Genomic DNA, 15768 nt, shown 5'->3' with positions numbered 1-15768 from the left:
AAAGACTAATATGTGAAAGAAATCAGTGCATTAAGGAGACTTTTTTAAACACAAATCACGTTGGTGCTTATTTCTGCTTTCCATCACCTTTTAAAAAAGTGTCAAAGGGCCACAATACTGTGATTACAAAATAACAGCTTTTTTTTCCTTCAGGGTAAAGGCCATCTTTAAAATAGGTTATGTTAATACAGTAGTAGAAAGTTTTTATAGCAAAGGAAATTAAGATGGGAAATCCTTAAGGGGTATCAGAAAATCTTGTGATGTATCTGACATGACAAGCAAGGGTTCTTTGAAAAAAAAATAAAATGGTTTCATACCTGAAGTTTTCTTCTTGAAGTTGTTCTAGTTGCAACTGTGCATGAAAATACTTTTTTGCTACCACAGTATTTGGATCATCAATAGAGTCATCTAATTGCTCTAGTCTGTCATTCATAATCTCATTTTCTGACATCAAGCTGTTTTTTTCATCCTGAAGGGCAGCCACCTAGCATAGATAAAACAGCATCACCACTGTAAGACCTGTCCAACCAGAAAGAACTAAAGCAAGACAGCAGTATATCACCAAATTAGTTTATGAAAAAGGTTGAGGGTTTAGAAACTTTAGAATGTAATTTACACAGCATACAGATGCTTTAGTGTATGTAAGTTATGAAGCACTAAAGGAGAAGTCCCTCTTAAAAAGATAAATTTTTGTAACTGAAACCATGGTAAAGGCTTACAATGGGATATGGAGAGAAACTAGTACTTTTATTAAAAAGGATACCATGGATGCCATACAAAAAAAAAAAAGTACTGGTGTCAAGGTTACTCTCCATCTTGCTTGTACTTAACAATAAAAAGCAGGATGGCACTGGCTAGCACACTAACACAGTACTGCCGTGCGCTCAGCAGTGGATGGTTGCGCAAGAAGCAGTTTCAAGCGCCATAAGCTGGTAAGCACACACGCAAAAGAAAAAACCTGGACAGCTTCATATAGAGCATGCATTTTTGGCAACAATCAAACAGGTTTGATACTGAGTGCTCACAGCTAAGCAAATGAGAATACAACACTGTACTGAAACAGTCAGTATATTAACAGCCATAAAATGGGGAAGGATTAAGAGGCTAGAATCTTTAAAGTTTTTCTAGTGAAAGCTGTTGTGTTAATTTTAACATCCTGTCAAACATAAGAGCGTGTAGCACGTGTTAGTTAACTGGCATTTAAACAGGGACAATACGCTTTTTGGGTTATGCTTTCCTGAATCATAAAGAAAACCTACCTTTCTTATATTCTTGGAAAATATCAAGGAAGACTGAGACCTTACAAGTGAATTTATTAAGAATTAGTTTAAATGAGAAGTGTCAATCAATATTATGGCTTCAATAAGTAAGTTAAAAATATATATATCGTGATGACATTACTAGATAAAACATCAGATATAGCCTAAACAATGCAACATTAAGAAACAGCTTGTTTGTGATCATAATTTAAAACTCTATCAAACAGATCTAAGAAACAAAACTGTAATTCCTATACCACTTCATTAGATGCTGGCTCTCCTTTTTAAATACTGGATATCAGCTTACTGTATACATGCATGCACAAATACCTGTGGGTAAAGAACATATCTGAGCCTTACTCAACATCCTTCTTACTGTTCAAGGCTCAGCCACTCCTTAAACATGCAGAGAATTCACATTTTTTGAATAATTTTAAAAGAACACCTGCCCAACACCTCCTAAAAACAACGCTTTCACACAATTCAGAGCAAGTTTTCCATTTTTTCCTCAGTTCCTTTCTGATAGTTCTCTCTTCTATTATTTCAGCATAACAAAAGTAGTATAAATCACTGGACCTCAAAGTCAACACAAATTATGAAAGTGTATTTAAAAAACACATCATCTTATTAAAGAACTACATTGCCATTAACTCATCTGTTTATAATCAGCAGTACCTTTCCCCCAACATCTTTAATGCCTTCACCTGGGCCACACTGTTATGAGCACCTGGGTTTGTTTAACCCATTGTTTTTGAATAGAGAAATTTCTGAAGGAAAAACTTGTGGGGGGTATAGGAGAAACCTCAAGATATCTCCACTGAGACATACTAAGTCTCCTAATGGAAGCAGAAAGGACAGGTAAATTATTACCAAAACTTCTAGAAGTAAGAACATTTGAATAGTGAACACAACACTTTGAAAAGTTTAACAACTGTAATCTGCAAGCTCAGCTGTCAGAGCAATCCTCTTGCACATTTGAAAGAATGGGTTTTCTTCTGCAGGGTTCTCCTCACAAATACTTTTACACCTTTGCTTTCACCAAGAACATGTACTATTATTTCAAGAAAAACAGAAGTAAAATACTAGTTTAATTCTAGAAAGATCTTCCTTTGCATCTGCAATTAGCAAGGAGAGCTCCTTTTCTAAACATATTCTACTATTTCAGTTGTTACTACACTATCTGCAAGAAATTTAAAACTGGCCTCTGGATTTATTTAATTTATTTTACATAGGTTCATACAGCCAGTATAGTACTCTGGCTCCTATAAGATATCATGCAAATGTTCACTTCATACAGAATCAAATCTGAATGAACTGCCTTACCACACTAACCTCTTTTTATTCCCAGAGTATAGGGTCATAACATAGGAATAAAACTTAGGGCTAACAAATGTGTTTGTTGGTTTTTTTTTTTTCAATTATTTATTTCTTTTTAAAAAGTCAGTTAACTTAAAGTTAAAATTAAAGTTCCTTCTTATTGTTATGAAATCCTCTCTCCTTCCTCTAAAGAGACTGGATTAACTCCTGTATCCATTAAAAGCAAAAGTAAACCTATTATCAGTGTGGTTAAGCAAGAAATAATGAAAACGAATTGATCCTATTTTGCCAAATATGCTCCACATTAAAATTGCATACAATAAAGAGTTTTTAAATTTTTAGATAAATCTGAATCTTTCATCAACAGCTGTTGGAAACAGCATAATTTTCCTATGATTAAATCTAATGACTGATTGTTATATGAACTGCTTTTTTTGGATACAGTTTAAAGGACTAAAGGCAGCAGTGACTAAAAATGGAATTGGCAATTGTTAAATCCATGGTAACTTTGTTTTCATGGCTATTTGCTACTAGGAGTAAACAAAGGTAGAAGATGAGGTCCTTTGTCAACTCTTAATGCAAAGGTTGCTTCAGCTTACACTTTCATCAGGACACTATTTCCAGTAATTGTATTCTGGAGAAGAGAATGGCTGCTCTTTCCAGAAACAGACAACTTTCTAAATCTTAAATCACAACCACTACATATTAAATAAGCTGCTTGCTGTTTCTTACCTGCAAATCTAGCTCTTGACATCTTTGTGCCAACTCTTCTTTTTCTGCTAGTGCTTCTTGAAGATCCTCCAAAGCTTTTTTAAGCTTTTAAAGAACAAAGACAGTGAATTAATTCTGGCTTCCACGGTGTCTCAATTGCTTATATAAATTGTTTAAAGAAGGTTGTTAGGCATGCACATAGACTTAGAAACCCCCATATACTGTTGGATCAGAATCTCTGTTCATTTCAGCCACATTTTAAATCTATACCACTTGTAATAAATGAATTATTGAAACTCAGAGTAACATTCAGGTTCAATACAACAACTTATGCTAGCAGCAAAACAAAGAACACACCCAGCAAGAACTGTATTGTCGCAATTTCCAAGTCCCTGCCTGTTAAATGCCTCCTGCTCATTGGTTCGCATATGCTCAGTAACAGAAACTGTAAGACTCATGTACATGGATGAAGTCTAAAACCTGGTTCCCTGGCTTCCTTCCTCTCAAAATTAAATTCACTGTCAACACAGCAAGATCTTTCCAAATTCAGGCTTACACTGGTCAATCAAAAGTTACTCCTTTCCTAAGAGAAATACAGATGTTCCTTTATGAACAGACACTTTTACAACTTCATTATACATTCACATTAATAAAAATTTTCATGACCTCTTAAAAATAGAGAAGCATTTAGCCTGATACAACTGAGTCTTGATGTCCACTTAACTCTTCTGGCTATGTAGGTTCACATTGGCATGTTCTACCCCATCAAGGAAGATTACCTAGCTTTCACTTCATATGTTGTAGAGAAGCTGTATTAGAACAAACCTTGCTACCCACTTCTTAGAATTAGCACTGAAAATGATACCTTATTGTATCATCTCAGCCTACACCAGCATGTTGCTCTGCCCTTTGTGAACCACTGTGGTTTAATACTGTCAACACTAACTGGAACACACCAAGCAGTTTGTGCAGAGAGGAGACAACAATGAAATTTATTGTTGAATGTTTTTCGTGTTGTTGGTGGTGGTTTTGGCTGATTGGTTTTAAAATTGGAGAGGAAGAGCTGTCCTCTTCATTTGGGAGATGGAAAGATACTGACTAGTGTTCAATCTTAAGCTGTAACAGCTACAAATATTAGGCAGTTACCTGCTGTTCCATTTCAGTTGATGTATCACTTGCAGATGGACCCATCACTTCCTTGCTCATGAGCTACAGAAAAAGGCCACAGGAAAAAAAAAAGGTTAAATTAGAGGTTAATATTCTGCAAGTTTGCTGTCTACTGAATATCAGCTGTATTTTCCATCATTTCCCTCAATACATCAAAATAGATTAATAATAATAAAAAACTCATTGTTTGTAAAAGCTTTGAAGAAAATCTAGAATAACAGGGCAGATTTCTCCTCCTTGATTAAAAAATTAACCAAGTGTGAACAGTAACGTGTTAATGGACGAATATATCCCCTGCTGAATTAATTGCTAGCCCCCAGTCAAGTTAAAAGGGAGCAGACCAGAGAACAGGATTTCACTCAGTGAATTTAATAGTTATCATGCTTCTTTGTGTCACTTACGCTAATTGTCATTAAGCACAAATGGGAACATTAACACTGCTCTCACAGATCTCAAGTACAGAGATATACATTGTATGTTTGACAGCAGTTAAAGGGCTTTACTTCTTACTCAGGAATTAGAGTTATTCATAAGACTTCTTCAGAAAGTTTGATTAGTCATAAAATAACAAACTATTATTTCTACCAATAGGGCATTACCAGCTTTAAAACCTGCATAGCTAGTTTAAATCTCTAAGTTTTAAAGCCTCCTACCAACTCCACTGCTATCTGGAGGGATGTGAAATTACATTACATTTTCTTCAAACATCAGTATTGTAGTTCTTGCCTCCTTCCACACTCTCCTGAGCTTCACAGCCCTGAAGCTCACAGATCTGTAGAGACTGTAGAGATATGCTGTAAGCTGGATCACTGCAACAATCCAACTAAAAACACAGGAAAATGGCAGGGGGAGGGCACCATAACAAAAACAGAAGAAGTTCTGCTGGGAGTTCATAAATCAGATGCTGGAATGACCTATCAGAACTATGCAGCCTCACAAACTGTTGCCATCAGCATAGCCTTGGGTCCAAGACCATAACACTGGGACAGAAATTTCAGAACCTGACTTCAGTATAAACACCAGCTGCTATGAGATAGACATCTTGCGTGAAACAGGAAATATTAAGCATTTATCATCTCCACAAGTTGAACATTTGGGCATAGGAGACTAAAATCAAAACCCTTTAGCTGGAGTCTGAGGTCTCTTGGTTCTAATCCTCCCAGACAACTTAGTCAAGTACTTAGGCTCTTCACAGACATTTATTTGGATTAAAGAATGCACAAAGATCAACAATTGGATATACGAACTTCTCAGCTGACATTAGGCTACGAATTATTACTTACCTCTTGTATGGCTGTCATGACAACATGCTGAACAGACTCTTCAAGGGTCATGATATTCTGTATGTGTTCTACGAAAAAAAAAGTTGTGACTCATGATACAGACATCATAATGGCTTGAGTAACATGACAGCTTTTTTTTTTTTAATAAAGATCAAGAAGTTATTCTCTAAAATGCTGTTCTTTTTACAGTGCTATTATTAAATCAACATCATTATTATCCAATAAAATAGTAGATACATTATAAATTCTTAAGTGAACAAATTTATACTATGTACAATAGAGAAAGCAGATTAAGATATCTTTCTTCCACGGTTCTTTTTCTAATAACATACCTATATATACGTATAAACATAAATTATTGCAAAGGATCAAAACCCTTGCAATTGAGTTAATGAGGTATAATGAAAGATAGTTATTTCTAGTATCTTCGTTCCCAATGCAACCCAACTTAGCATACTTCCTAAGCATTCGTTGATGAAATTATTCCAGACTACTTAGGAATTGCAACTGTTCTACCAACAAAAGCATGCCAGGATTTCTTAGCCATCAGAGCATTAAGCATTAGCTCCTGTGAGAGATTATTATCTCTACAGATAGATAAAAGACTAAAGATAGTCAAAAGGCAGTTTCTAATATCAGTTTTTAATTTGATTTGCTTAATTGGCATTTGCATGGTAAGTTTTAGGTCTTGGTACTTGTTTCACCAAGTAGGAATAACCCCTCACACACATATTTCATACTATCTTCACCCCATCTTGAATATAATTTGAGTTTTATGCACAGAAGCAGAAAAAATATGGGAAAATGAAGTGAAATCCTGTTTCAGATTAAGTATGCAAATGCAGCACATGAACAATTGAGATGTTCTGATACATAATAAAGAAAATAATTCTATACCTCTTCCACCTTAAGAATCACTACACCCTGAAGCAGTCTGCTGTTCATCAGAATAAGGTAGCCCATACCTTGTTTCCTTTCACAGTTGACTGCACAGCCTAGAATAAGCTGCATAAGTCTTCCCAGTTCAGTGGGATCCGAATTCTCAGATATCTTATTTAAGTCAGGGATAAGTTCTTCTGAAATCTGTTGACCCAAAAACTGAAAAAAGATGAAAAGAGTAAGAAGGCTTTTGCTTTCTCACAACATGAAAATGTGTTACCATGTAGGAAATCTGAAGAATGAAGAGGCCGTTAAGAGATGTGTTATGAAAAAACTTATAGAAGGGAAAGATTTTAAAGATTAAATGCAGAGATACAAACAGAGTATATAGTATTAGATCAAGAAATACAAAAAGACCTAAACAAATGTTCTTGTTTGTTACAGGGCTTCATACATGAAACCGAGGTGTCACAAAACATCTCTTCTGGGGGACAGGAAAGATAGTTCTAAACTTCCTCTCCTAAATCTTTATGTGTGCTGGGGAAAGGGGAACTCAGTGCAGTGCTAGCCAATGACCTTTACCAAACTCTGCACCTATTTGCCTCTGAATAGGTCTAAATCTAATCTGAAGTGAATGGCATTAGAAATATACTCAATCCACTCAGCAATTATTTATTGCCATGAAGTTATGCAAACTGGTAAGAGTTCATTGAAATTGCTCTAGCAAAAACACAAGTTTTGAAAATGCACTAACTGAGCTGTTTTTAATGACCCCTTGCACAAGAAAATAGTGGTAGCAGTAAGTTAAAAATTCCTACAATAGGCTTCAAATATTAGAGAATTTTTTTCTACCAGCAAGATAAAAAAGAAATTAAAAATGTTCTCAAATTCAGTTTCTCCCAAATCCTTCAAAAACCTTCTCATAAACCTAAATATATCCAGAGCGCCTCAGACCTGACAATACAAATGGCTCAGCACTTGGTATCACAACTAAGGCCAGGTGAGACCAGGAAGCAGGAAGATGATCCAGCTAGCTTTTCTACACCGTACCTATTACATAACTGCAGTCAATCTCCATACTACATTAAACAAATGTTTTCTGTTAGTGGGTTGTTGTTGGGCTTTTTTTTTTTTTTTTTTTTTTTGCATTTGTTTATGTCACAACATAGCACCCTTTTATGGCTACAACACCGTCCTGCATAAGTGAGAACAAACTGCAATCCTTCCTGTACCCAGGGGGTTCATTATTTATCTACCAGCTTCCAGGTGAGTATCAGAATAAAGACCAGGATTGCTAAATGCTCTGTTGTGTAGAAAAGGATTTGAACTTCACCAGACAAGAGCAAATATGAATATACGCCCAAAGGTCTGTAGGATGCTGTAGTTCAGCACTTCTGACATGTGCCTGGGCAGCGACAGAGACGTGGTTTCCAGATTATACTCCTACTATCTAAAGTAAACTGTTCAAGCATGTGTATATATGATATGCAAAATCATATCACTTGTATTAGCACCAGACTAATTTTATGTTCATTCAGACCTCCCATTTAACTGGATAATTATCACATACTTTCTATCCAAAAAGCCCTTAAAATAGATTAATTAGCCAAGGGGAATAAAAAAAACACCCCAAAAATCCAGGTCGAAGAGGAAAACATCTATTCTTTAGAACAATTATAAAATTGCTGCTTTTTCCTTACCTCATGATAGTAGTCCATAATTCCTTGCAGTATCTTCTTCAGATTACTAGACTAATAGATGAAAGATAAGGTTATGGGTTTTTATTAAGACTATTGATTTCACTGTAATTAAATAATTTACAATCAAATGCTTACACAGCAGCTTTATGAGTGGACCACGTAATGACAGGGGAAGAGAAACACCACAACAGAAAATCCCCATGCAACAATATTGGAATGCAATCAAACTATTGATAGACAGTTCAAGTACATTTAAAATAGCCTCAAAAAGTCTGTGCTTAATTCTGATCAGTAGTTTTTGGACTGCTAGATACACTCAGGAAAGACACCATATCCAACCCCACAAAATTTTTATTAACTTCAGCACTGAATACCTACCTTTATTCTCCAGTTGTCACCAACATCTTCTTTAATGCGATTTAGCCAAGATGCATCAAACCAAGCAACATCTCTGAAATGAAATTCAATGATGAAACATTAATAAGCACACATTTAATTAAATAGGGTACTAGACACTTAGCATTAAATCATCAGAAAGTTTAACTAGGGTGTCTAATGAGGCATGAACTCTTGGAAATTGCAAATTATACTTATGTCACAGGGAATTTCCATCCTACTGGCTGAATTATGATACTATCTTCCAGGGCAGGAAGAATTTCTGTAGATGTTCAAGCTAGCTAAACTTGGTAACACAAGTATGTACAGGCCTTTATCATGCTCAGTTATTATCTTAACAAGTGATCGCAGTGCCGTACAGAAACATTATCATTTGAAAAGTGCTGTCATTAAGTTTGCTACCTACTCTTATATATTTAGATTTTTCTACCTTCACTACAGTTAGTCAAATGCACTTTGCAAGAAAAAAAATCGTTTTATCTACTTGTATTTCATATTTTTTGTATCTCTTTGGCTCCCTTGGGTAGAAATACATTCACTTCACCATCATAGGCAAGCTGCTGGTGGGGGGACTTTATACACACTGAATTGCCAAGAAGCACAACCACAGCGTACCTAACTGTATCTCAACTTTGACATCACACTGTTTATCCCCGGCCTCAGAGCACCTAATAAGAGGCAGTTATTATCCCTACATGCATATCAACCACTTGCTTGTAAAGAAATTTGCCCGAGGCCTGTGTCAGCCTAGTACCACAAATATATGCTAAGCCAGAGTTCTAGCCTCTAGACTACACCGCTGCTACAGACCTTCGCTTGTAGCACTGCTGATGTTTCCTATGCTAGCGTCCTGATGTGGCAGTTTGACTGACACACTACTTTAGAAATAGTGGCATCCAGCTAGTTAACTGACACAGTACAGAGATGCTGGGAAACGACCCTCAGCAAATCTTCACTAGGCAATCCTCAAACAATTTTTGCAGGCTCCAGGAAAAGAGTGAGCTGTCTTTATGCAGCACACTTTAAAAAAAAAATAAAAGTGTCAACTTGAAAAAAAAAGTTTAACTTGTTAAAGTTTAAAAAATAATTTTTAGAAGTAATATCTTAGTCAAAAACATATTTTGAGCAAGGAAGTGGTAGTTCAGGCTTCTCTTTTGTTATGGTCATCACCACCAACAAATGTTGCAGCAATGACTTGTTTCAATCAAAGAATGGTGGTGTAATCCTCTCTGAGGAAACTACAAATTTCAGAATGAATGCGTCACCCAGTCCAGTACCAATTGTCATCACGCCAATAAAAATGGAATTTATTTGCTTTTGTTTGGTACACTGCAACGGCTTTTAATAGTAATGGACCAGTGCTGCTGAGGTTTCCTGGTTCTTTTTTCCACACAAATAAGTTAGCACTTAAATCTTGTGTTCTAAGTCTGCAACAATTGAGCAATCCCAAGAGGAAGACAGCACAGAGATATGACTTTTGAACTTTTAGTTCCTCATTCCACAGAGGCACAGATTTCCATGGATACCTGTATCTTAGGTATACAGTTGATTTAAAAAAAAAATGAAAGAGATTGTAGGTTTTGCCTAATTACTCTTACGTATGAATTTAAAACCACAGTTAATATCTCCTCAACTTCTTCTCCACTCTATCACATTATTATGTAACTAGTATATCATCTCCCAAATAACAACATAAAGTCATACTTTATTTTCTGCTATCAACCATCTACTCTAAATTTGTAACTATAACATAAATGTTTGTGTAGGAAACATTTTTTTTAAATTTAAATTAAACATAATTTGTTTAATTTAACATGACCACGCATGTTAAATAGAAAAGCCTCAAGAAACTAAATACCTCTTCTTGGAACTTAAGTATCAACTTACATTTGATGAAGTACCTGTGCCATGGCAACCCCATTAGTCAAGTCTTGAACATCTCTGCAAGGTGCTGCAGTATTGAACGTCTGCAACTAAGGAGGGAAAAACATTGTGTTTCTTAGTCAGATAGAAGGACAGCAAACTAGTTATCATCTTCCTCTTTAAGACACAAGCATTTAAAAGTATGTCTTTCTACTTCAGGCAGCCTGAAATCCTTTTTGAACTACATAGCTTTTAAACCAACCCAATTGTCTCGGTATCTGTGACTGCTGATTATAACTAGTCGCTTAAAAAGTTAACATTACTATGCTTTGCTTTTCAACACTAGTCTTTTTATTAGGAAGCAGATTATGGAACAATAATCAGGAAAGTAAATTTGTATTTATCCATTCCTCAGATTATGTTGCAGCACTGAACTCTAATGCTACTTAAACAAAAAGTGGCATTGAAAGAGGGAATGAAGACTGATGAGAAAAATACATATACGTAGTATTATCTCCAGTCCTTTACTACGTGTATGTAGTAACAGAAGTCACAACACCAATAGAATGCCCAGATATTATCTGGGCCCAGAGATTATCTGGGGATTAAGAATGAAAGCAGAAAATTATGCAAAACCACTGTAAAGTTAATGCAGTTATCCAAGAGCTACTGTACACTTCAAAGATATGAAGACAGCTGAGAAACACTGAAGCATTTGAAATGGTGCAAGCTGGCAACACAGGAATTCCAACATTGCTGTAACAATGTTCCTATTAAAATAGGCAACTTAAAATATTGCTGTATATCCAAGAAATTTCTATTGTAACATCTACTATACATTTTTCCCAGGTATTCATATATATTTTTTCTGGTATTTTACAAGCATCACACTACCTAATGTTTAAGCACACTGCTGGATGCAATTTTACCCCACCTACATATTTCTGCCTAAAGATTAAGGCAACAAAGCCCCAGTTTTCACTTTTCAGCTCTATTATAAAACCAGATTACAGATCAAATTAGTTATTGGAAGTTTATCTATCTATTCTATACAAATTATTATAAGTAATCTTTGCATTCTGCCCAGTGATTCTAGGTACAAGTATAATTAAAGTCCCTTTGTGCTAGGACTACACAAACAAGGTTCAGTTCCCACCCTAAAGATTCAGATTTATCAGCTTGAGTTTCTTGCAGCTACCTTCTCCAAAAGTAACAGCAGGGAAGAGTATCTTCTTCATTTCTACATCCTTACAGAGCACTGCTAGGACCATTCACCCACCAGACAGCTCTATACACAGTAACCAAGAATCCCATCGTCCAGTGATACACAGGCTGTTACACAGCCACAGGCAGCTCTTACCAGGCTACCAAGTTCTGCATGCAATTCTAACAGTTTCAAGCTATACAGCCTTAAGGCACTAAGGTACCCAGGTTCTCAGGTCACTCCACTGACTGTTAGAAGCAACCACAAACTGCCAAATACTTCATCAGGCTCCAGGAGTTTGTGTCTTGGAGAACCCCTGGAGAACAGACAGGGTATTTGCCTTTAACAGCTCTCAGTGTTGTCTTCTTCCACGAGCTTGGTTGAAGCACTTCTCGTAGCCCCATATCAGCACTCACAGACTCTGCAGGACACCCCTTCTCGTTAGAGCTGCTCATCTGCTGGCTTCACTTCACACCCCCTGCTTCTCACGCGGAAAGAAACAGCGAACAAAGTCTTCCCCGGCTGCATTCTCCAGAAACTCAAGTCTGTACTGAGCTTTGCCACAGCCACCTCATCCTCCTGTGTCATTCAGGGACTCAACAGTCCTTGGTTACTCAGGAAAAGAATTCCTGATAAGCTTTATTTTAAGTTCAGCTTTATTTAGCACAATGGATAAAAAGGAGAAAGTTTGCTGTTAATACTGTTAAAAGGTTTCTGTTGGATAGAATGGAAGGACGAACAAACCTTCATAATCTCTGCCCACTGTGAAAACTGACTTCTGGTACTTATTATGCTCACGATGTCCTAAGCCACCCCTCCATCCCATGAGACCTTCCTCAAGCATCCTGTGACACTTCAGCTTTTTCAAAAGCCACCAGTGAATGACTTAGTCAAGTGCATTTGGGAAATGGCACTACTTGGACAAGAGTGGCAGAGAAGTATTGTTTCCAGTTGTGAGAATCTGAAGCAGTCATTTGCTGTGTTTATAAGAGCGACCAGAGACTCTGAATATTGGTTTGCTTGCTTCAGAAACTGCCTAACTGAGCCCAGAAGAGAAATATATGCAGACAGGTTTTTTTACACTTGTTTTTCAATTTAAAGAGTCTTTTTAAAATCCCCTATTATGGCAAGCGACAAATCGGTAATCCCTTGTAGGTTACATAAAGGATTAAGTAGGAGCACACAAAGTGAAGCAGCGGTGACTGACAGCACTGGTTTCTAATACTATAGCAGCCTTAATGCCAACTCGGGAGCAGGCACAGCAGCTCACAGAAGTCAAGACCAAGCATGCCAGAAGTCAGAGCTTTATGGCACGACACTGCAGCGCTGCCACTTGGTTATATACCCTTGTAAACCTGAAGAAATTGCTAAATAGGGTAACAGGTTTTCTCATTTCACTTCTCTGATCAAGGTCATCCAAGCTGGTCGAAGCAAACAAAGCCTTAGGAAACCTTGTGACGCACAGCACTGCGCTGCGCACACCGGTACCTCCAGGAATACAAAGAGATAATTGAAATTAAGTAAAAAGCAGGACCAGGAGTCTTAGTTTCTCCCCGTATTTGAAAGTTATATAAGCGCCCAGAAAAATATGAGAGTAGAGATATTAATCATGGATTCTCCAAATCCCATGCCAGACGAGCCACTTACTCAGAGCAGTTTCTTAATATATTTTATAAACCAAAAAAAGTTGGGGTGTGGGGAGGAGGTTGGCAGAGGCAACTATAGACTTCCGGATTGCAGCAGAGCTATTTTGTTCACATTTGATTAGTTTTTCTAAAAATACAGCCTTAAGGACATGCTTAAGTCCATTTCACGAATCTAGCATAATCACTCCCTGTGCTTGCTACTACAACAGAGGCAGATATTTTTCCTCACAGACATACAGCTACTAGATTCAAACTATGCATTTGAAAACTTAATTTTCTATCATGCAACACTTACTGCCTTTTCTCTGCATCTGCTGAAGGTTCTACCGTTGAACAGCTGTGCATCAAGCTGTGTATGTATTCACAGTGTCCAGCAGAAATCAAGAAACCTACCCAACACATGTATGCCGTAAGTCTCACCCAGGAGACCCAGGGCATTTCACACCCATACTACAAATATTTTAAAGTAACAGTAATCACTCCCACTCCTAACCCCAGAACTGTAATGGACCAACTCCGCCACAGAAACGTTAACGTTACAAATGCTGCTGGTGCCATCTGGCACTGGAGTAAGACCACAACTACAGTGGGAAAATCCTCCGGCTCAGAACATTACCACCCATGGAACACACTACTTGCTGCTGGCAGCCGGCTCTCATGTAGCATTCAATCACACTAGGACCGATGAGCACCTTGACACATTCTACAAAAAGGGAAAAATAAAAGCCACCCACTCTTTTGCAGGTTCACTTTTATAAAAATGTCTCCAACAAACACACCAAACCTGTAACCCTGTTCCTGGATCTGGAAAGGATGAACTAGTCCCACCAGACTTTCAAACTCCTTCCTTTCTGAGACACTTTACAAATTGTTCTCTCATGCAGCTTCTAATTTATGTATGTGAAGCTTTGGGTTATACTTGCTCAAATGAGATTTCTAAAACACACTTCCAGAAGATCATAACCAAACAGAAACAAAATTTTCCCGTAAACAAACCAGTTAAGTCGGTTTCCATACCAGTGATCCAAAAGAAGCGCTGCAGTTTTGCCAGTCGCTTCCATACAAGCAAGATCAAGCCTTTGCCATGACATGATTTTTATTAACCTTTCGATACAAATAGACTCACGTCACATTTCTCACATTTGCCGCCTGTACCTCTTATGTCCTGCACTTCACACACCCTGCCTCTGATTTTAGCAGAGGAGCGTTCCTGCAAACTGAGCTATGGGGGAAAGAGGCCATACGGTAACTTGTACTTGCAGTGCCCAGGTATGTGTCTTCCCATTCAGCACCATCCCCCCTTCATTAAATGAATAGTGATTATGGATGTGTGATACATACCCGAACACCCACACGGTGTAACACTGCAGCATACATAAGGCGAGCACACGCCTCACCAACGCTTTAAGGCATTGCCATTGGCTGGCCATAGCCCTACAGAGGACGTTTGCAGAACCAACCCATGTGTAAGAACCCGCCTCTAGTTTGGGGGCAGACACAGAAGACTTGGAGAGGTGCCGTGCCAGAAGACATTCAAGGAACTCTTACTCTGCCCCATAGTACTGCATCGCCAGCCCCACCAATGCAACTCTTCCGTGCCTCTCCTACCCAGGGATGGAAAACATTCAGGTTTACTTCACATCTAACAAACAGTTTGTCTTTCTGACTTAGAAAATTGTTTCTGCAACAACTTCAGGCTTGCGAGTTCAATCTCAACACATATTCCTTGAGTCAGTTTTTCTTAGAAACTCGTACACGTTCCCTATATAGTTTAATCTAACTCCACTCCATTTTTCTGTAAGGTCCACAAAAATTAAATACAATCACATTAGATAACCAATTAGATTGGTTAGATCAAATAGATAACATTTTTATTCACACTTTCTCTTTCATCTCTGGGTAACACATGTTTTCTAGTACAAAACTGCTAATGTTAAAGAAAAGCCAGGATATAGCAGCAGAAACACAGAAAGTCACAAGCAAGGGGAACAGATCTTGGTAATATTAAAGAAGCAAACTGAAAAACCTTTACTGCTACAGAGATCTAGAGAACCCTCTTCTCTTCAGAGTGTTTCATTGCTCTCTCCCTAAATACCCAACTTCAGAAATCTTTTTTTCCCAAGATTCAATTTTCTATGAAGATCAATTTGAAAGGACTTCTGAAATATATCTTTATTAATGCTTGTTTTTTACTAAGTTGTAAAGTAGGTCAGAGAAAGAAGGTGTTAGATCTAAAGCTACACACCTAGCAAAGCATCTGCCAGGTGTTGTGTACAGAACGAGAACACACGGGAGTTGGATGTTGATTTACACTAACAACTCTGTACAATGCCCTTTCCATTT

The 15768-nt window shown here is 37.4% G+C and overlaps 1 protein-coding gene across 3 annotated transcripts in view; it reads right to left on the bottom strand.

The window, feature by feature from the left end:
* The window catches only part of HOOK1 (hook microtubule tethering protein 1), a 38715-nt gene that overhangs the window by 12757 nt on the left and 10190 nt on the right, over positions 1–15768 (bottom strand). For 2 of the 3 annotated variants that reach the window (XM_082766104.1, XM_082766103.1), the window contains exons 2-9: positions 10600–10685; positions 8695–8767; positions 8317–8367; positions 6703–6835; positions 5738–5805; positions 4434–4496; positions 3309–3392; positions 318–484 (exon numbers count right to left, since the gene is read on the bottom strand). In XM_082766104.1, the coding sequence (XP_082622230.1) occupies positions 318–484; positions 3309–3392; positions 4434–4496; positions 5738–5805; positions 6703–6835; positions 8317–8367; positions 8695–8767; positions 10600–10622 (662 nt within the window). In that variant the 5' untranslated portion in view covers positions 10623–10685. The remainder of the gene's footprint in view (positions 1–317; positions 485–3308; positions 3393–4433; positions 4497–5737; positions 5806–6702; positions 6836–8316; positions 8368–8694; positions 8768–10599; positions 10686–15768) is intronic. The other variant, XM_082766105.1, reaches the window with a different exon arrangement.

This window comes from Aythya marila (genome assembly GCF_965140915.1).
Source record: "Aythya marila genome assembly, chromosome: 8".
In the NCBI taxonomy this organism is placed as follows: Eukaryota; Metazoa; Chordata; class Aves; order Anseriformes; family Anatidae; genus Aythya; species Aythya marila.
The sequence above is the reverse complement of the archived record's forward strand: the minus strand, read 5'-3'. Positions and strand labels throughout refer to the sequence as shown.